Source organism: Xiphias gladius, chromosome 19 (genome assembly GCF_016859285.1).
Source record: "Xiphias gladius isolate SHS-SW01 ecotype Sanya breed wild chromosome 19, ASM1685928v1, whole genome shotgun sequence".
In the NCBI taxonomy this organism is placed as follows: Eukaryota; Metazoa; Chordata; class Actinopteri; order Istiophoriformes; family Xiphiidae; genus Xiphias; species Xiphias gladius.
The window spans coordinates 3085708-3108080 of record NC_053418.1 but is presented as its reverse complement, the minus strand read 5'-3'; the positions used below and the strand labels follow the sequence as shown (position 1 = coordinate 3108080).

The 22373-nt window shown below is 44.4% G+C and overlaps 2 protein-coding genes and 1 long non-coding RNA gene across 4 annotated transcripts in view; all 3 read left to right on the top strand.

Annotated features, from left to right (window-relative positions):
* LOC120805085 overlaps window positions 1-11190 on the top strand; it is an 83137-nt gene extending 71947 nt beyond the window's left edge. The window contains exon 4 of the long non-coding RNA XR_005709499.1: window positions 10847-11190. This is a non-coding gene — a long non-coding RNA (uncharacterized LOC120805085). The remainder of the gene's footprint in view (window positions 1-10846) is intronic.
* A 501-nt stretch (window positions 11191-11691) lies between these two features.
* Window positions 11692-16153, top strand: LOC120805084. The gene is made up of 3 exons (XM_040154947.1): window positions 11692-11818; window positions 13577-14227; window positions 15218-16153. Exons 1-3 carry the CDS (start codon window positions 11770-11772, stop codon window positions 15721-15723), a joined length of 1206 nt encoding a protein of 401 aa, XP_040010881.1. The 5' UTR covers window positions 11692-11769; the 3' UTR covers window positions 15724-16153.
* Window positions 16154-19268: 3115 nt separating this feature from the next.
* Window positions 19269-22373, top strand: part of rasgef1ba (RasGEF domain family, member 1Ba) — a 35549-nt gene continuing 32444 nt past the window's right edge. Inside the window, exons 1-2 of one of the 2 annotated variants that reach the window (XM_040154946.1) lie at window positions 19269-19287; window positions 20875-20962. The gene's annotated coding sequence lies outside the window, so the exon portion shown is untranslated. Of the gene's footprint in view, window positions 19288-19518; window positions 19617-20874; window positions 20963-22373 lie in introns of those variants that run through there. The other variant, XM_040154945.1, reaches the window with a different exon arrangement.

Sequence of the window (22373 nt, the reverse complement as noted above, 5' to 3'; positions counted from 1 at the left end):
TTGTGTGACTCCCGTCCGTCATGCAGCGCGTTCAGTGCAGCGGCCCGGGCCCCTCCTTGAGATGTCGTGAGGCAGATAGCCTCGGCGGTGCTGCCTTTCTTTTCAAAATCGAATATTAATTTTCCCAATCGAAAAATTCGGTTATATAATTCAATTTAGAATATTTGTGGACAGCCCCGGTACTGTGTGTTTCCTTGTTCTAACACTTTATTAAAGGTATTTGATTTAACCAAACCCAAGATACACCATTAAGGCTGTACCATATTCCAAAGGACATACTCAGTATTTTTCGAGACGTTTTGGATCTTCTTTGTGTTTGAACGTAGCACAGTTTTTCTGCAGATGGACTCACTGGCAGACATGCAGCCTTGTCTCCTTTAAACTACCACAGCAGGCATTTGCAATCAATCACAACATTCGGTGCCAGTAGCAAAGAGAGAGGTTAACACTTCAGAACCATTGTCTTGGGTTGACTCACTGTCTCTCTACTAGTCATCACTTACATTTGTTTTTCTTTTTAATACTTATCCATGACTAAAATCCGTGGTGGTTGTCTACCCTTAACCATAACATAAACAGAATCTAGCTGCCAGATTGCCATAATCTAAAAACAGCAAAAATAGAATTTGGCAGATATATGTACAGTCGTGTGGTCATATGTTGAAGAAAATTGTAAACCGAGCAGCATGTTTTCCTTCAAAACGTACTCTTTACTCTTCTCGAGATAGTTGCATATGAATGGGATTTCTAGGAGATGCTTAAATATAAACACCAACTCTTCGTGGACCAGGTGTAGCTGTTGAAAAGCGGAACTACTGGGTATTCAAACCAAATAAACGTGTGAGCTTTCATAAGTCAATGAAAACTCATTTTGACTGAGATTTCGGTCAAAATCGTCTATTTTCCTGATCCTTCCTGATCCGGATTACATGGTGGTACGATTTTCCCATCCTTGACTTGACAACACTCTTGAACAGAGGATTCACACTAAGCAGATTTGGGGCAGAACTAAAAGTGTCTACTCTTTAGTTAAAGAGTGTTTAGTCTTAAGTTCCGTTTGTTTAGTCAGACGAGAACGGTGATATTTAAATTCAAGCGGCACCAAATACCCGCATTAAAACCCCTGAAATGTTAGTCTCTGACCCCCTCCGTGAACACAATCTGACGCTGATCTGTACAAATGAATGTGTCTGGTTGGGACAGGTGGCAATTTATGACAGGACAGTGCAAAGGGACAAGTCTGCGCACTTTGTGAGTCCAGACGGGGGTAAGGACAGCTGGGGAAACACAGAGAGGCAAGCTTGGAAACAGACTGGGTTCACAGACTGCCTCACCCCCCACCCCCCTGCCTTTTCTATGCTATGAAGTGTCTACTAGACTGAAAATGTTTGGCTCCAGTAGGTCTCATTAACCATAAATACACAAGATGGTTGCATAAGGACAAAGGAGATGTAACAGATTTTTTGAAAATGGGTAGAGTGAAGTAGTATATAAAGAAGTAAATTTAAGAAACTCTAAAAATTAAAGTACATGCTGGATTCTCCACTGAGCGACTGTTAACTCATATCTCCACACATACACAGCCTGAATGAGCCGTTCTGAGACCGTGTGCGTTCCCTGTTGCCTTGCATCCTCCCCCGTCTCTGTGCTCCAGTCAAGATTGAAGAGAACACTTTGTCAGTGCTGATGGGAACAGGGCATGAAGACATCTTCAGTCTTTGACATCAGAAGCCTCTCAGTTCAGTTTTCCCTCAAAAAGTCATAGGCGTGCCAGAGTAGCTACAGCTAACCTCTGTACAGTTGACATATCAGTTGTTCGTAGCTAAAATAAAGACTGCAAAAACGCGCCAGCAGTCAAATTTAAATGGCTGACAAAAAAACAAACAAACTTTGCATTCACTCCGAACACTCCTTAAGAATATTGAGGGAAAATGTAAAGTTTGTCATCAAGGTGGCACCAGAAGAGAGGCCATGTGACCTAAATGAGAAGATTGATCCTCTTCAGACTGGGCTGGAAGTTCTCGTTCTCAGCCTTATTTAGACTCAGTTGGTTTTTAAGCTACTGCCCAACATTGTAACGTGCTAATGTCACAGTCAGCTCAGAGAGAGAAGCAGAGAAAGAACTTTGGGGAGCAGAGGGGAATCATTGAAAACAGTTAAAAACTAATGTTCGTCATGGGCACTGTCTAATAAAACACCCTGATAGTTTCAGAGGGATTTGTCATCCCTAGGTCTCCAAGCATTGTTAGAGAGAACGGAGAAACATGGGGAGAGTCATCAAATTTTCACAGCATGCCACGTTTGAAGAGACTTCAAACTGAGATTTAAAAGTAACTGAACAGTGAACAAAGCCTTGGTCATTTCATTTTAGAGATAAACACTGTCTGATGCAACTGTCTGCTTGGAGAATGAGCCGTTGAGCCCCATTATCAAACAGATTACTCCTGGTACAAAAAAGTCATTGTTTTGGTCCCATAAGAGCACTTCAGAACCCTGATATTACATTTAATCTTACACCATTTGTGTATAAACGTTTTATTCCTCCAAGATACTATCTTCATTTCCTCCTCATCCCATCTTTCAGCCCAACCACAGTTTTGGGTGGTAACCAGACAAAAGGTCGATTTTTTTTTTTTTTTCCTGCTCAAATTCAGCCCTGTCGTTGTATCGCAGAAAGGTCACTGGTTCTTAGTGCAGGGGTTGAGACCCCCGGGAGGTCCGAGAATAATGTGAGGGGGGGTTTAAGATTATTCATGCCGTCGAAATCAAAATATTTAGGTGTATTATCTTCTTTTTAAGTCTTTGAAGAAATGCTTTATCATGTTAAAAACTAAATGTTTGTGTGGCAAGGCTGCTCAAAGAAATGATCCAGTAAAACTGCCTCAAAGCGAAGGGTATTATTGAAAGTACTGTTTATCAATCAGTTTGTTGATGGTGGCAGGAATTTCAAAGGATCGCACACTGCAAATGTTGATAACTGGTTTTACTTAATGCTTCATGTTACTTCATGCTTTCAATTAACTTTTGGGCCTGTTTTCTTAGTCTTTGATCTGTACGACTGTCTGCTTCTTATGCACTCAAAGCCATAGGAATACCACTCCCACAGCCAAGTGGCCCAGTTGTTTACTTGTATGTAAGCACACTTAGCTCAATTGGAACCAGCAGTTCATACACGTGGTTTCTATCAGCTGTGCTTGGAGTATTAGGTGTTGATTGACAGTAGTTGGGAGCTGGATGTGGGAGAAGTGGCTGTACTGGGTGGTGGGGAGGGGAGGGGAAGGGGGCTCCTCTTGTGTGGTCGGGATCAGTTTACCAGAAGAAATGTGGACGCTTGTCTGCACTGTGAAAACAGTCCGAGCAGTGAAACGCCAGGCATTCCTCTGCCACCAAAAGGGGTCGCCTTGGTGATTTAGCTTGGATGCATTCCTTGCAGTCCCTGGGGTCCGAGAGCAGGGGAGAGCGGGAGGAGGTGGATGGTGGTGGGTTCTGATGCTGGAATCTGGAGCACTGAATTCATGATGATTGAGGTCAAGGAATTCGGGGAAAACTTGAATGATTTCTCCCTAAGCACTGGCTTAATAATTGCAGGTAAAAAGACATCTAAGCATCTAGTTAAACAGGGCCACAACTGAATGATTGATGTTGCTTAGATGTCTAACATTTAAATGAGTGGACTAGCATTTAAATAGCATTTGTTGGCCAGTCTCTTTTCCTTACGTGCCCCTGTTCATCCCTGGCATTAACATGCGTCTTGGGTGATCCGATCACAAGCGGACAGGTCTAAGTACAGGGGTGAATGCACCCAAGATGCATTGAGATCCGTTGGCTCAGAACACATCCGGAGGTGGTCTGGGCCGCATATGGCCACATTCTTTAACAGCGTGTGCGCGAATGTGTCTGGGGCCACACTGAAGGGCCACCTGCTCAACCGATGTCGTCGTTCGTGCTCATTCAGTTGATTCTCAAATCGCGTCAGCTGGCTTTGCCCACGACATCTGAAAAATTTCAAAAAGCCCATAGAGATACATTCCGAATGTGCCAAACATCTTGGAACACGCCAAGGAATAGACCCAGTCTGTATTGTTTCGATTTCTTCTCTTTCTTTTAATTTCCCGGCAGACTAGGCACGGGGAGCACATTTCTGCCTCCGAATGGTTAAAAACAACAACGCATTTCGTCTTTGCAAAGGGGGTTGATGTACGTGTGTATTTGCGTATAGAGCGGGGAGTCGAGATCCGATCACAAGTGGTGACTCGCGACGCATGTGAAGACGCATTCTAATGCCAGGTGCGGACTGATGTACCTAGAGCTGTCCACTTGTGATCGGATCGGATAATTCCAGGTACGAACCGGGCCATAGGGACTTACATGTTCCCGCAGAAAACACACACGGGAGAGCTTTGGGGTTCAGTTTCTTTGCTCACGCACACTTTTACATCTATGGTTACATTTGCAGCTAATGGACAACCTGACTGACTGCATTTCCATTCAAAGCAGGCCCTGTTACATGTTATTACTTACATGTTATTACCACATGTAGCCTAGACGTTCAAAAACCTTTCACTTTTACAGTGGTTGAGGGAATATAAATATGCATGTTTACAAGTAAAAATCATTCAAAATTTTACTGTGTTATCAGTAAAATATATTTAAGTATAACAAGCAAAAGCAGTCATAATACAGAATTATACGTTATGTAATCTGTATAATATTATCAATGTGTTAACATGTAAGCAGCATTATAATGTTTTAGCTGGCACAATGGATTTGAACTACTTCATGTACTTTTACCAAGCAATAGTTTAATCTAAACAATTGTTTCTGTATTTAAATATGAACCTTTAAAAGGACTAGTAACTTTAGCTATCAGATAAAATGGAAATACTCTTGACCTGCAAGTCATCAAATGAATTCTGACCAGGTCACCGAGGATATCTAAGATGTTCTCACAAACTGAGTCTTAAGGACAGTGACCAAGGGGTCCAGTGCGAAATGTAGGCCACAGTGTTCTTGATTTCGGGACACTCTGTCTCAGCCGCAGACCACCATGGTAGATCAGCAGAGTGGAAGCGCGACGAGGGTGTCGTTCATTCAGCTGTTTACTTGTTCAGTCCTCCGGTCGGCCTCGTCTACACGGTACGGTGTCATGCCGACTGATCCTGTGATGTAACCAGTGAGCGCTGACTCTCAGGCTTATGGACGGGCAGTGGACAGTTTCTCAGAACACTGACCGACATTTACCATTTACATAAAACGTCACTGCTTTCCCTTACGTAAGAATTTCTTACCTAATTTGGTTAAAAACGTACGGGAGGAATGCAACTTCTTTGACTATCGGAAAAAATATGTGGCAACAACAAAGTGTGATATATTTAGGAGTCTTCTGACTCTTTGTTCCACTTTTAGCTCCTCGGTTCCTGTTTGAAGTTGCAGCCCATTCAAACAAAGGAAGAAGGAATCCAAGGTGGAAATGCCCGTAGAGTTACACGGATTGTCAGGTGCCTGTGACTCAAATAAGACGCGATGCGTGACTGAAGACAATTTTAGCTTTATATGCCGATGAACAGAAAGGTGCACAGCTGCCTGTGACCTGTAGTTGAACGGGATGTTTGCACAGTAGTTCTGACGAAATCTGTGCTCACATGGTGTTTCTACCAAAGCCAAACCTTTACCACACACTAGCCCAGATGGTCTCTTCTACTTCATCTCAAATTGGTCTGTGTCGTTGAATCTAATACAGTAGATGTGATGTTTTGTTTTGTTTTTTTCTTTTTTTTTTAATATAGGCATCTGGTGCTCGTAGGAAACGTTTTGAAGCGCAGATGCTCTGCCATAAGTTCGCTGCTGGTCAATGTGGCCCCTGCAAATTGGTGGCTACTATAAAAATGCAAGCAAATTAGAGGGTCCAGGCATGGGACCAGGAGTTCTGTAATTCATTTGAGAGACCGGAGTAAAGCTTTAAAAACAGAGAGGCTCACAACTCCACATGACAACAGCTCTGAAGCCCACTTTTATGGCTGATAAATGAACTGCCGTGGTTCTTCCATGTGTGTTTTTGAAATTCTGTGGTTTGGTATCCCACCCTGGTGCGGAGGCATATGCTTTGCAGCTGCAGATCGCAGCTATGGGGGAATATTTTCTGCACGGGTCGCTGTAATATCAACAGACGGATGATGAGCTTATGATTACCACTCAAAGACACGAGTTTAATCTATGTCAACCTTGTCTTCTTCTTCTTTTTTCGCAAATGAGAGCACACATGTAGCCGTCACCATGGACCTAAATGAACACCAGAGGTCTTTGTTCCGTTTCGTGTCTGCTGGGTTGGAAATGGGCCTTGTCAGCGGACACCAGAAGGGCCATGATAACGAGGGACACGTGGGCTGTCAGTTAATTAATAAAGTAAGAGGGCGGGAGATGTTGTTGTTGTCAGAAATTCTTGAAATCTCCAGCTTTCAATTACATCTAGGAGGCTGGTGTGAACGGGGTTCCCCACTTTTCTGTCTCTGATTGTGGTCTGCGCATTGTGACGTGAACGTGACATAAAGCTTGCCCTATTTGAGAAAAACGGCACCCTTTGGCCTTCTGTGCTCCCTAAGCTTGTGTTTTTTATCGCAAAAATATGGTGCTTTTCAAGAAGACTGTCTTTCAAAGAGCACCTGAGTGACCGTAGTGATATCACTGCAAGGCACACAGGGGAAAATATTGGACATGGTTCTATTTCCCAGTTGCCAGCAGCAAGAAGAGTCAAAGTGACTGAGCCTATAAAGGCAAGCTGCGTAGCAAGTGTGCGTGTGTGTGTGTGTTTTCTTATAAATGGCTCAGGGATAGTTGATGTTTTGACTTGTTGAATGTGGACATTTTTTTTTTTTGCTACTTAATAATTAAATTAAAAAATGAGTGAAATAAATCTCATTGTTAACTGCAGAGTTGATCAGTCTGCCGGAGCACTCAGTGCTCAATTAGGGGCCAAAAGAAAAAAAAAAAAAGAAAAGAAAAGAAGAACAGATTCCACGAATTGTTGCACAGCTCCCATGTTGAGTCTTTGTTTGCGTCTGGTGTGAAAGTTTGCAAACCACTGATCCAAACAACTCGGCTGCTGCTGAGAAATGAAAGGGGCGAGAGAATGGAGCCACGCCAAAGAGCGGCATGCAGGCCGCGACCCTGAGCCCCCACAGTGGGAAACCTCGGTTCTGCTCCGGCCTCGGCTGACGTAACCGTCTCCAGCGTGTGAGTCGTCTGTGCCTCGTCTTACCTCGCTGTGTGCTCTCTGACCTGGTTTTCCGCAAATCCCACCGGGAGAGGATCTACGCCCCACCTCTCCCCTTCAAGGGCAGGAAAGAAGACAATCCAGAAGAGGAGACAGTGCGGGCTCTGTAGTTATTTATTTATTGTGGCCATATATTGTAAGCACGCCCCTTTGTCCATCCCCTAGAGTCCAAGAAAACACAGATTAGTAAATAGGACCTCTCCCATACCAGAGAGAGCCCAGGTTTGACCCTTGCAGCACCACATTTTTCCTGTAAAATTGATGTGTCCCTCAGGAATTCTCCCGTTATCCTTTGCCTGCTCGCACTTTGTAGGTTGCTCAGGGGTCGGCTCGTGGTCTAAGCTGTAAAAATATGCAAAAAATGTCATTCCCAGTCTTGCTGTACTTCACGCTCACTGCCTCTACGCAAGAACTCATGAATAATAATATGCCACTTACTGTTGTTAGTGATGTAATTAGGAAGCTGCATTAAGCTCTTGACCCCGACTGTGCAGGTGTGTGTTGTGTGTTTTTCAGAGACTTGCCAGCATGTGTGTCTGTGTGTGTGTGTGTGTGTGTGTGTGTGTGTGTGTGTGTGTGTGTGTGTGTGTGTGTGTGTGTGCGCGTGCGTTTGTATGCCTCGAAGCGTCCGTGTGAGAGAAGAGTGTGTGATGTTCCTCTGCAGGCCAGTGGGGAACAGCCCGGAGGCCTGTGTGAGTAATGAGACGAATGTCCAGTCGACTGTCTCGGCTCCCCTCTTCCTCTGTAATTACCTATGCTGTGGTGGGCTCATCCTTTGTACATTTTAGTGTGTGTGTGTGTGTGTGTGTGTGTGTGTGTGTGTGTGTGTGTGTGTGTGTGTGTGCCTGCACACACACACACACGCCTGCGCTCACGAGAAGTCAGTGCTGTGCTCTGTGCTGTGAGGAGCAACCTTTATCTCAGCCTGCGGCTCCAGGGCCTGTAGCCGGTTCCAGGATTGGAACAACAGAATCAGGCCTGTTGAACCTCACCCAAAATATTGGTGGGGTTAGGAGGGTTGTTGACTCTGTAAAGCGTTGTTTGAACTGCAATTTTGGAATACAAGAAGAGAACAAAATAGTCGGTGAAACTGGAAAATGAGACATGGAGACATGGAGAGGCAGACTGAAAAAACAAAAAGGATTAAAAGACAAATCAAAAAAGGATACGTTTCATTTGTCTCCGTTGCCCACTTTTTCTATTTTGCTCTTTTTGTACCGAAGTCTGGGAAATTGGATGTGTAGTATTACCAACTCCACCCTGATACCTCCTGGGCCATCAGAGAGTCCCACCCCAGGGGCACGGACTTTCTGGGAGGCGGAAAATAGATCCAGATCCAGAACTGCAATTTTGTTCATGCGGTTGAAAGTTCTGGTCGAAGTTCCTGGGTTCCTAAAAAGTCCCCGGGGTGGATGGTTGGTTGGCGGAATGACCTTTCAGCCAACCAACGGTGGACCCCCCTTCTGGACTTTTTCATGTGGTCTTCTATTCCCCTATAGCTTCCTCCGCAACATGTGTTCACTGTTCCCGTTTGGCGGTTAAAAAAAAAAAAATCCCCACAGCTTCCTCTTTTCAACTCTTATTTCCTTACCGTGAGATCGCTCAGGAATATTCGTATTAACACACACTGACATTTGGTTTTGTTCTCAGCCTCCGCCCGCTGAGATGAGTTCATCTGTCATCTGACCCCCCGGAAGAAGTGAAAGTCTCCATTTGGAGATAATCCCCCAAATATGTCGCCACACAGAATCTGTTTTTACATCTTTATCTTGTCATCAAGGGAAACTTTGTGGTGTGGGGCAGCATTTAGACCAGGTTTCCGCACTCCCTGCAAAGTCATTGCGTGATTTGAAAAATGTGCCGTCTGTTGATTTGTGCCTAACTGAGATTCGGATGAGAAAATAATCACTCTCAACCAGGAGGACACAGCTACCCTAAAAAAAAAAAAAGCACTACCACCGACTCCTGAACTGTCTTATTTACATGTCATTATCTTGTTAGCGGGGAAAAGCTTGTCGCCACATTAGAGAGTGAGCTGGGTTTTTCCTCGGGGGATTACAAAAGTGCAGAGAGCCTAGCTATGAAGGCCGACTGACAGGGTAATTCTTATTACGCCACATGTCCGATTTAAAGTAAACGCGACAAAACAATTTCATTTGTGCGACACCGCGTTTGAGAAAGGGTGGCAGTTTCCCCACTGCGTCCAGTCTTTGTGCTGAGCTAATGCCACGCTAAAAAAAAAGTGTCAGCGTGTCGGACACGCAGAGAAGAAGTCGGCTCCTCTCAGCTGATTCTTGGCAAGATGGCGAATAGGAGAATTTCCCAGAGGAAAAACGGGCTTCACCTGCAAATGACAGCGACATTCGCTCGCTCTTCCCAGGTCACTGTCTCACAGAACAAAGGCTGAAAGCTCTACATGCAAATGCAACTGCATGAGAGCAGACTGAATCTGCATTAGCAGCAAACCCCCCCCAGCCCCCCTTTGCTAATTGCTTCTAACTGCTGTGTTTGTGGATGAAAGACTGAGGAGCCGAACCAGCGGAACAGAAGAAGGGACGCCAGAGGTCTTAATGCCCTCGGCAGACATTCGGAGAATGCACAAGTCGAGCCATTAACACCTCGCAGCCCCTTAAGGAGCCGTTTCCTCGAGATCCATCCCTCTTGTTATTCAAAGCTGAGGTGAATTTGCGGTCTCCGGCGCTTCGGTCACACCTGGCAGTAAAATGCGCCACGGGTTATCTGGTCGGAAGTGGACATGTCAATACAGATGTGACTGTGACTGTACCTGTGAGTGTGAACTGGTGTGTGTCTCAGCTGGATATTAGTACAATCCGGATATGACAGCGTACAAGAAACATGGTCTGAACAGGACCTCGACGTGCATCCAGGCCAAAAAATAAAGCACCAAATTAAAACAATTCAAGGGTCCGTGTCGGGGGGGCACATTGTCTCAGGTTTTTTTTTTTGGGTAACAAACAGAAGTTTGAACAGTTTTAATATTGTTAACGTCCAATGTGACGTCCGATTTTTAATATTAGACGTCAAAACACTGCACCGCATTTTAGAATACGGAGAGAGACGGGATTTGAAACAGTGGAAATACATTGTTCACATTACAAAGTGCAGGAATCTACGCTTAGATGAATTTGACTGCTGTGTGCAGTGTGTTGCCTGTTGGGTGACATGGGATTGTGCTTCTTTCTTTCTCTCTCTCTTTTTCTTTCTTTTTTTTTTTTTTTTGCCCGAGGGCTGTGTTGGGATCCCACTGTGCCAACTGCTGTTTCATTGAAATGAATGAGGTGGCCACATTTTTTTCCACGCAGTGCTATTGTCTGTGTGAACACAGCTCAGTAGTATTTGTCATACACCCTAACCCCCACCCCCATAACCCAGCCCCCCCTACTACTGTGTGAATGCCATTTTCCTTTTTTTTCTTTCTTCAACTTTCATACAGTAACTTGTTCCTCGTCTATTGTGCTTGAGTAATGGTAATTTTGGATTAATCAAATTTTGATTATGACACCGAAAAATGCTTTAGATGTTTAGATTCTTATCCATTATACATCCTACCATCAGGGAGGCGTCTGATTGGCCCCAAATCCAATATGCAGCACGAGAGAACGAGCCCAAACACACGGCCAGACTCATAGAGAACTGTCTTCAGAGACAAGAAGAACGAGGAGTCCTGCGACAGGTGGTCTGGGCCCCACAGAGCCCCGATCTCAACAACATGGAGTCGGTCTTGGGATCACATGAATAGACAGGAGACACTGAGACGGACTGAATCCACAGAGGAACTGTGGCAAGTTCTCCAAGATGCAGTTTTAAAGGCAAAAGGGGGGTCAAAACAAATGCTGATCTGATTTGAGGTGATTTCTCTTCACTGTGTATGAAGTTACCTGATAAATAAATAAACAAGTCGTGGCACTAGTTCTGAAAGGCGTCCTCGCTTGACTTTGAGCACCGAAAACTTTTGCACAGTGCCGTGTATCTATTATAACTAATGGATTCTGAATAGGACATATCACATACAACGACCAGACTGCAGCTTCGTCAGGGGAACGAACTCCCATGATTAATTATATACTGCATATTAACACCAGAGGTGATATAAAAATGATCAAATATAGGGGGAATGGGAACACAGCAGATTAGGGCAATGTTCCACTGAAGACTCTGTACTACATTTTCAGTACAATTTGTGAATGAGTATCGTGGGGAAATGAGGTTTACAGCATTATTTGAGTTTTTCTAATAATAGTAGCGGGGTTTATAGAGGCGAGCGAGAAATAAGTGCAGAATCTGATGGATGTAGACTTGAGTTATTTGCCATAATTGTCATTATGGATTTTTTTTTTTTTTTTTTTTTAATTTTCTGTATTGATTGATTTTACAATTGAAACGAAGCGGCAACACGTCACGCGCTGAACTGCGTCACCCGGAAGAGAGGAGTGTCGGCGTGTGTGCGGGATTGTTTACATTTGCTGAGGCTCGTCGAAATGAATCCTCCGATGATCAACTCGACCAACTCCGTCTCAACAACGAAGAGTAAGTCACCTGCGAGCGACCGACGCGTTTTGTGTGTCGGTTTTTTTGTTTTTTTTTCTCTCTTGGCAGCGGAGACTCAGCATCAGACTAACGGGCATGTAGCTAGGTCAGCTAGCCGTTAGCTGCTAACGTTAGCAGTAGCAGCAGCAGTGTTGTTACAGAGGGCAGAGGTGGCTTTACGGGTTCGCTTTCACGCAGTTTTAAAGCCGGTGAACAATTAGCTGCCAGTTGTCTGACTCGCACAATGACACCCCCAGCGTTTTGAATTGCGGGCACTGTTGTCAGGCCAGCATTAGACTGCGTGTGGCTGACTTAGCTTGTTGGCTAGCACTCAACTTTTCAGGTGGTAGTGTAAGCTAACAGCCTGCTCCCCGGCTAATCAAGCAAGCATGCTTAATGTGAGGATTTAATCCCTGCTAAAGATGGACACGAATTAAAACCAATGGACCTATAATCTGTCGGATTAATATCATATTCCATATGTTATTTAAGGCAGTGTGTAAGTTTGTTGGCAAGTTAGGATCCTCACTGCTGCGAGACATGAACACCCTGTTATTAATGGAGATTAGACATCTGAGTTAGCCTTTTATTTTACAGCTTAGTTAACTGTCACGTTGAGGATAGTGGAGGTGAAACACTACAACACTTTACTCCAAAATGAACTGAATTCCTTGTTGTCGTGCATCGTTGTGAATGTGTGTCAGAAACCTGCAGGTTTACAGTGCATGTCAGTCAGTCTCCATCACTGCTGTGGTTACATCCTCACTTCCACCTCAGACAGTGATTTTACTCTCAGCTGCCAGGCTCTTGGGTACACTTAGCTAAATGTAACACAGTCTAATACAACAATCCTGCAGCACATCCGTGCTGTATGGTATCTTCCACCCTATTAATGTCATCGAGACTGTATATGTCGAAAATAACACCTGTCAGTACATCGCCACACAGTTCAAAAGCACCACAAAACTGCAGCCTCAAAAACGGCCAACGCCTCAGTTTTTTTTAACAAAAAACTGAACCTTCACGAAGGTAGGGTATGATGCAGGGATGCTGTGTTAGACTGCATTAGTTTCAGCTAAGTGTACCTAAAAAATTGGTCACCAAGTGTAGTTTTGTACCAGTGGAAAAGTAACAGAACTGCACACTGACTACCAGCTTTTCAGAATTTAGTTAAACCGACAACAGTGTAATCCCAATTGCAGCTTCATCAGTTTTTCATTCTTTCTTTCGATCTGACAATGGCTGGTTGGGATTGCAACACTGTTTATTGAAAGAAATGTGTGGCTCTGAGTCAGTGTGTAGGTCTCACTTTTTAATTAAAACTGCATTCAGAAATCCAAGCACCTGCATGTAATGTGCTTATGCCACGTTCACGTCCTATGGCATGGATGGGAAAGATTAGAGAGATTCCCATGGTTGCAATTTGCAAGTCGAATATATCGGAGCTTTCAGAAAAATCCGATTTTCCGTTGTATTTACGACTTGGATGTTGATGTTAGCACTAGTCACAAGTCGGAAACTTGTATATATGATAACTCTGTGAATGAGGCATTATAATTATGCTCCATCTTCTAAAGTTTCAAGCCTCAAATTACAGCAAAAATCCCCTCAGGTGGCAAAATAAAATCAAGCGTCTGCGGTCTAGTGCAAATCCTTTAATGATGCTTGTCGTGACAGCGTATCTGAAATATTGCCTGTTGCCAACAGTGTCAACCATCGAGTGGTTGATTGTACTCAGCGGTGTGTCTGTATGTGCAGGGAAACGAGAAGCCGAGCGCTCTGTAAACTGGACAGAGGAGGAAACTCAAGTGCTGCTGTGCGCCTGGAGCGACGAGCGAGTCCAGAAGAGCTTGGCAGAAAACCTCCGCAACCGGCATGTCTTCAAACACCTTTCAGCACGCATGAGTGAAATGGGTTTCTCTCGGAGCGCGCACCAGTGCCGGCTTAGGGTCAAAACTCTGAAGGCTAACTATGTGAGAGCCAAACTACAGAGGAGCGTCGACAGCTCGCAGCCTTGCACTTTTAAATACTTTGCGGAGATGGATGCCGTGTTGGGCCGGAGGTCAGCGGGAGGGGTAGAAGGGCCCTATTTCGTTTCTCCTGAACGGATGACGGAGCTTCACCTCGACTCCATCGACAGGACAGGAAGTATCCCGCAAGATTTAAATTCTAATACAGAGCTTAGCGGACACAATTTTGCTTCCTTGGGGGGGACGGGGAGACAACGTCTGAGCTCTTTAGAGGGGAGAGGGGGGCGGCAGCCTTGGCAGCTCGACTCTGAAGTCAAGTTGGAGGAAAGAGAAGACTCAACGGATGAGTTTGAGTTCAGTGACACGGGATTCCCACAATGTCCGAGAGACAGATGCCATGAAGTTTATCTGGACTCATCCATCCATCATGAAATGAGTGGTATGTACTGTGATTACTATATAAATAATTAGAGGCTAAAATTAACACCCATTGTATTATATTCTCATAATTTTTGCTTTTTTGCTACTTATGAAATATTATAAATTTCTGTTATTGTTATGATTACGATTATTATTACAAGTTAGTGAGTTTATTTTAAATTAAATTAAATGATTCAACCCAAATGGAATTTAACACCAGTAGATGTTTTCATAGCAATTATTGCATTTATGTTTTTCTTTAGATCAGCTTATATTTTAGAAGTTGTACGTGACAAGCAGATTACTTCAGATGTTGTATACACCATATGTACACCATATATTTGTACGTATGTATGTTAACTGTGAACGGTTACCTGAAAATAACCACTGCAATTTTGTCCGAAAGGCGACACATTCTCTAAAATAGACAACCAGATTTTAACCTGACCTGAAACACACAAACCGTTTTTTCCCAATTACTAAATTGATCAAATGAGATGTTAATAATTAGGATTTGCTTAGGATGATTAATATTTTCTAATATTATTGTTTTTAAAAAAAAGCATGTTTATTGCACTATAGAGTTTTTATTTAATGAGCAACACAAGAATCTTTGATGGGAACTTTTCTCCTACTTAAAAAAAAAAAAAAAAAAATCATAATATCTATTTTCTCCTGTTTATCAGCCCTTCGCTTTATGTCAACCTTAAACATCTTAAAGCTCACGGTGACACCTTTAAATCACTGGTGTTGTACGACCACCTTAAGATACTGAGTTTACTGTCACATATGGTGAAGAAAAGCAGCAAATATTCACATTTTAGTTGCAGGAACTGGAGAATGTTTGGCGTGATTTAATTATTCGATTATCAGAATAGTTGCAGATGAATTTTCTGTTGTTCAGCTTGTCCATTAATTGATTGATTGTTTCAGCTCCAGAGATATTCCTGTCAGTAATGACAGTCTCATTCAGTGCACTGTTTTTCTTTTTTCTCATCCTGTGTCACAGGTACACCAGTGGAAAACAGCTTGAGAACTCCTTCCCCACATGTAGTCCCACCTCCACCGTCTCCTCCTCCTCCCCCTCTTACCCAGTCTGCTGCCTCTCCTCTCCCCGCACCTCCAGATCCAAGCCCAGACACCCTCCCCAACTCTGGCCACCATCACCTTGAGTCCTCTTGCCTGGAACCCATCCTTAAGCACCTGTTGGAGAGCTTCCAGCGGCTGGTGTCTGAGACACGGGGCCTGCTGGTGCAGCTGGAGAGCCAACGGCAGGAGCAGGCTCGCTGGCACCAGGAGCTCCTGGCCCAGTGGCTGCAGAGGGAGGAGCGCCGGCAGAGGGAGACAGCAGAGAGGGAGGAGAGGAGGGAGAAGGCGCGCATGGAGCACGAGATCAGAGTCCTGGAGCTCCTCACCAGTCTAGCCAGAGAACACGGGTGTAAATGTGGAGGCGGCCAGACTGTATCAGAGGCACCAACTGGTCCAAGTCGTACCGCAAACAAAGACAGAAATTAGGATGCACTCATGCTAAGGATTTTTATTATATTTAACCCAAAGTGTGGAATGGTATTCAAGCTCAGGTGGAACCAAATAAAGACACTGATAATGCCGACCAGACACATTCAGGGCAGCTTGGTTTAGGCCTTAACCCTGAGCTGTTTGGAGTGAGATTGTAACGTAACCAAATACAGGAAATGACCCTCAAACTTCACGAGCCTGGGAGTGTAAGAAGATGATGGTTTACTGACAGCCGGTGGTCAGTGGTGCTCAGAAAGCTTCCAACACAAAGTTACAGTCGAAGAGTGAAGGAGAATACGCTTTTCTCTCTGTTATCTGTCACAACACGTGCTAGGGAATTTACTAGGAGTCAGTTGATTGTATCAAATATAATGGAATTGTTTCATGCACTTTTATAGAAATTAAAAAGTAGATATTTTCAACCATTTTCTCCTTTTGTTTTGTTGTTTTTTTTTTTTCCGCTGCATTCTGTTTGAAAGTTTTGATTAGAAAATCTGAACTTCAACCAGAAAGTCACGAGTTAAGTTCCCTCAGCATTAATCCCGATGTTTTTTTTGTCCGAGGTCTCCATGAACAAGACACTGGACTGTGACCTGGCTGCTAAAGGGGTGGCACAAATGGGAAACATCTTACTGTAAATTTCCCGATGTCTGTCTTCGCTGCTTGGTGTTGAGGCTATGTGCGGAATGTAGCACAAACATAAAGTCAGTGTTTATTTGTCTCCCCGCAGGAACATTTCAAATCCAACACATCAGCCTGGATGTCACGGTTGCATAAGAGACCTTTAACACAGTTCTGACGATCCAGTCAGGCTCTTTTTTCCACAAGAGTAAACATCTGATGCCACAGCACATTAATGAATGCATGTGGACATATTGTACCTTTTTACAGTTCCATGACTGTATTGATTCGTGCTATATCTGCTCTGTTAAAGCTTTAACCCCTTAGTGTTACAAGCTTTGTCAATCTTCTGCGATGGGATTTTTCTTTTTTTTTTTCTTCCCGCAACTCCCTGCTTTACACTGACACTTGAAATCCAATTTAGTAAACCTCCAGGCTGTAGCTGCCCCATGCTGATGTTACCTGAATAGACCGACTGGAAATCTGTCGCTCGGCCATTCAGCACAGGCTGCCCTGAGGGTGCAGGGTGTGAACGAGTTGACTTGGGAAAGCCCCGCTTCCTTTTAACTTTTAAAATGCTAAAACCAGACTAATCGACAAATCCCTTGAAAAGACCAAAACCAGCAATGAACCGATCCTGCTAACAAGTATCGTCTGTGTTTCCAAAGCCTGATATATCTTTTTCCTCTGAGCCATAGAGCTCCATTGTTTTCCAGAATTATTAAAAACCATCAGTGAGCCACTCTGTTGCTCTGGGTGTAATGTTCCTTCATTACCATAAACACACACTATTACGTTCATTTTGAGTCAGTCCCGCATACGCCATCCTGCTTCTCCAAATACTCGCTAGAGCACCAAATGTGTATTAATGCGCCACTGAAAATAGTCTGTCCCTAAATATTGATGTCTTCAGTACGAACACATGGACTCGGGGGTAAGAGCCACAAACGGTATGGAAATCGGAGAGCGTTGAGAGTAAGAGGGAGTAACCCAATACTGGTTTTTCAAACGCACATTGGGAGTAACACATTGTCGGTTTTGGTCTTTTCATTGGATTTGTTGGGAATAAGAAAAGCATGCCTTGTCTCGCTCGTCCTCTTCTTACTATGGTCGTTTTTCACGCTGGTAACTTACTCTTCTGTCACATTATTCAGTGTTGTTCGATATAGGAAAACTGTGAGGTCAACCAAAGCCTTTGTGAAAGCCAAAGACCCAAACTGTGACTGAGAATATTTGGTTTGAGGACCAGTTGATGATTTCCAAATACTCAAAATTGTTAGGCTCTAATCATAAATTGGAATTTTTGCCATTATTTTTGTTGCAGTATATGAAAAAAACAGAGTTGAAGGCCCAAAAACTTCCACTGGCAATGAAGGCTTGGTTCAGACCTGATCGTTCTTTGTAGTGTCTGCAGACATATATTGTGTTCGTGCCCCACGACGTCCAACATAATGACTGCAATCCTGATCTTTGTGGCCAAACTCTGCGCAGTCATTTAAGCGAGAGAAAACATGGATTACTGCATATACGTAAAACTGCGCTAATCCCAGATTACGTAATACCTCTGGATGTTTGACGAGATTTGGGATGATTTGCTGTTATTTTACCATGGCTTATTACTCTGCTCGTACATGTGGAGGAAGTCAGCCAAGCACAAATGATTCTCCGGCTAAACCAACATCCAGTATGTAGTCTTTACATGAATCACATTTCTTTACTGTTTGAACAAAAAAACAAAACAAAAAGAAAACAGGAAAATCTAGCTTGTTTGCCGTTGTTTTTAGATAACAGGAACAGTCAGGTACCATTTGAGCAAATGAAATTAGTCTTTTGTGTTGGAATATGACATATTTCCTGCAGATATAAAGCATAATTTACAGTATCTTATAACCCAAATTCTCATCTTTCCAGGTTGCCATTTTATATGAGAATTTGTTATTTTACATTTCCCTACAAGAGGCAGCCTCTTTTTTAGATGTCGCCCACTTAGAAGCAGCTGTCATCTTAAATTATCTGGACAAACAATGAACATCACTGCTGGTTTGAAGAACTAAACAGGATGTTTTGTTGCGTCGGGGACCGAGAAAGAGACTGAAATGTTCGGTTTCATTTCACGCTACAGCTTTTTCCATGGATATAATTTGTTTCTTTTGGCGTTCCTGAAGCTCCAATTTACATAACTTGAAATTACAATGAGGCACGTGGACAGAATAGAAAAGGGGTGGAGGGGAGTTGGATCTGAAGAGAGGAGAGAGAAAATGGGAGAAAAGGGGTAAAAGGGGCAGGAGAGGCAGGTTAAGAGAATAATTTGAAAAACATTTATGGATGAGTGTGAAATTGTAACCTTGTTAGCTTAGAGGCAATTTTGCTTTGTAGTTCCTTGGCAGGTCACAATTAAAACATACAACACTCAGGACACAGCCTCGTATTACAACGCATTTTATTACAATCACAGCAGTATCTTTATTATTGTCATAGGTTTTGACTGGTTAACAGATTTTAGCCATGGCAGCACGGGAGCGACGGCGTCGCTCGGCCGGTCGATCGATCGGTCGACCACTTCGGTCCAGACTGAGTCAACTGTTAGGTGAACTGCCATGAAACTCGGTACAGTCATTCACGGTCCATCCCCAGAGGATCAAGAAGCCGACTGTCTTTGTGGACCCCCAGAGTTTTCCTCCAGCGCCACCATGAGGTTGACTCATTTTGTTTCTGAGTGAAATGTCGGACTGATTGTTATTATTCTTGATACAAACGGACGATGGCTCTTTTCAGCGAGTGCCATCAAAGTTTTAATTTGTCCAGTAGTTTCGCTCATGGACAACCTGCATAGCTACTGACATGCCCGTCAGCCTTGGCTTTGGCCTTCGTGGTTAGTCCTCATTAGCACATGTTAGCATGCTAACATGATCGACTAGGATACCCGCTAAACATCAGCAGGTTAGCATTGTCATTTTGAGCACGTTAGCTTGCTAAGCCCGGCTGTACCCGAAGTTCTTTGCCCGTCACGAATTACAAAAATAAATGACACGAAATTGCGATTTTTTTTCTAATTAAACGCAAAATACGTGAAATTGGATGTGATGGGTTGAAAATTTATAATACGAAAAAAACGGAGTGAACATGGAGAGGTGATGCTGTACATTTGGACGTAACAGCGGCGTAACGCTAGCATTAACTGATTAGCTAGCGTTAGCTACGGCAACGTTTTCAGAAGGTCGCCGTGGTTCGCAAACTACCGAGCCGGCTACGAGCCCGCTGCCGTCAAAGTGAGGAAAATGGGCGAACTCGTTTGGCCCCTGGCTTGTGCTCGTTGTCTTTACAATTTTTGTCTCTGAATCTCATTTGGCACAACAATCCGAGGATCCACCCCATTAAATATATATATATATATATATATATATATATATTTGTGTGTGTGTGTGTGTGTGTGTGTGTGTGTGTGTGTGTGTGCCGTCGTGACTGGACGGACGTGATCCCGTCGACGCCGGGAAGTTGGGAGGAAAACGCGACCTCGCTTCTGCACTTTTTCTCGGCCGAGGGAAACTCTGTCGGGGGGGGGGGTCGCGGACAGTGTGTTTGTTTGACAAATGTTATTGGCGTGCGAAAAAAAACAAAAACAAATTTGCACGCGTGTGTAAAAGAGCGTCAGTGTTGTTTTCCAGGAAAAATTTACTCCTGTAGCGCATTTCATCAAAAAAAAAAAAGCACGACCTAAAGACCCTGGAGACCCCAAATCCTCCCAACAGACCAAAACCACTACCGCGCACGCAAGACGACAGGAGACCGATGCATACGGGAGGTCATCACGGGCCCCAGAAGAGAGAAGCAAATGTTCCGTTTGCTGTTGAATGTCTGCGGAGTTGCGAGAAACCGGGTTGCTGCAAAGTCCGGGGCCAGATTTCCCCCAAAAGCCTCATTGAACTGCGCCTGTGATTCCCCCCCAAATTGACCGGCCGGGCAGACGCAACGCGAGTCGGTCTCTTGTTAATACCGTACTTTCTCTTTCGCGGTCGGGCGCTTTCGCAGCGCTCCGTCGGAATAAAAAAAATTCGAGGAGGGGGAAACACGCGGGAGGAGCGGGGAGCGGGATGCAGATGGGAAAAAAAAAAAGAAAGAGTGAAATGAGAAATGAAACTGAAAACGAGAGAAGACGGGGGCCGTGAGACGGAGGGAGGTAGGGGGGAGGAGGAGGAGGGGGGTGAGTTCTCCTCTCTGATTGGCTGCTACCTCCCCCTCACAATAAAGTCTTGAGGCTGGTCGCAGCTCCGGAGCTCACACACAACCTAAGAAGGCGGCGGCGGTGGCGGAGGAGCGACACAGCCGGAGCTCCTACTCATTCATGCGGCGTCTTCTTCACCGAGCACACCCGCAGTTGCTCCCGCGCTGAAACCGGGAATACACGTTTCCGACGTCGCTGCATTTACAGCTGAATTGATGCTCCGCTGAGTGACCGGAGCGGGGACCGGCTGCGGGGTTTCACTGCCTCGGTTTATTCTCATTTTTTTTTTTTTTTTTTTTAAAAAGGGGAAAGTCTCGGCTGTTGGAAAGGCTGTTTATCACGTTTTGGGAAAGGATACGAGGGGACTTTGCACCTGGATTACCGCTCGTCGAGGTGAGCGATGAGGATGAATTGTAGGGATACTTTCATGTTTGATGATTTACATTGAGTGTTGTGATGTCCGGGCCCCTCGGGGCCCCCGGAGGAGCGAGTCCTAAACGTGCGCAGGTGGCGGAAAGAGCGCACTTCAGCCGGCCGAGGCAAAAATGTTTCTGACCGCCGACTCACTCCTCTGTGACTCTCTCCGTAGACTTGACTGCAAATATAAGAGATTGCAGCTTGAGTTCCCAGTGTTTAGATTGAGCCTTCTGTGCAGTGCGAGCGATGGTAGTGCGGTTTTATTGACTCATTACCCGCGTTTGTTTTGATTCTGAAGGGCGAAGACACGGACAAGTGTCTTTTCCCTTCAGAATCAAAACAAACATGGGTGATGATACACACATCACTAAATAGCTTGTCCTGTGTTTTTTGTTTTCCCCAGATGACCCTTAAAATGCCCCCCAATAATGGGATTTTTAAAATCAGTGTCAATGGCGGACTATTTTTAACCCCCACTACTCTCTGGCTAAGAGGATTCCCCCCCCCTTGCAAGACAGTGAGGGATCAGTCAAGTTAATCCCACATCCCTCCTGAATAACTCCTTGGCTTTCCGTGACTCCGCTCCGTATTACAATCATGCATTGGGTTTTCCTTAACGTGCTGACAAGTTAAATCCGTTTATTGGTGATTTGGCAGGACCCTGGTCAGCTGACGATGTGAGGGTGCCTTGAACGAGTTATTGTTGCTGTGGATTACATGGTTGCTACTGTAGTCTTGGTGCGGTTGTGGTGGGCATTTGTACAAATGCAGACAAATACAGGCTTTGGGGAAATGGGGAAGTTTGGGTCTTTGTAGGAGGAGCCTGGTATTTGGCGCAAGCAGTGGTGTAATTGCGGATGAAAAGGTGTGTCGACCGCAGAGCTTTGGGAGTTAAAAGAAGCGTACTCGCAGCTGCAGCCTAGTTGTGTTCAACTCTGTCACTTTAACCAGAGCCAGCACTGATCATTGATTTGCAGGTCACAGGATGTCCAGGCATTTATCGAATTAGGGCTAAATTGGACAAAAACACTCTCTAACCCAAGTGTATTTAGTAGCTGTCCACAGGTACTAAATTATATCACCACTGTCTTCATCGGCAGATGAGAGTTTTCTAAGTGAATATGTCCAAATTTCCATTTTCTTTCCCCCCCAGAGCACTTGGGCACTGGGCTAAATTTGCTTGAAGATTGGCAACATATAACTGTTGTTTCAACAGCACCTAAATGACTAAAGCAGGTCCCGACTACGGGTTGAAATACAGACGAAAACCAAATGTCTACTTTTCAGCCGAATTTCGCCCAGGTTCAGTGCCCAGGATGACTCTGAGAAACTGTGAATTGTTAAATCAGTATTTACAGAGGAACCGTTTAGGTCAGGAATATCCCGG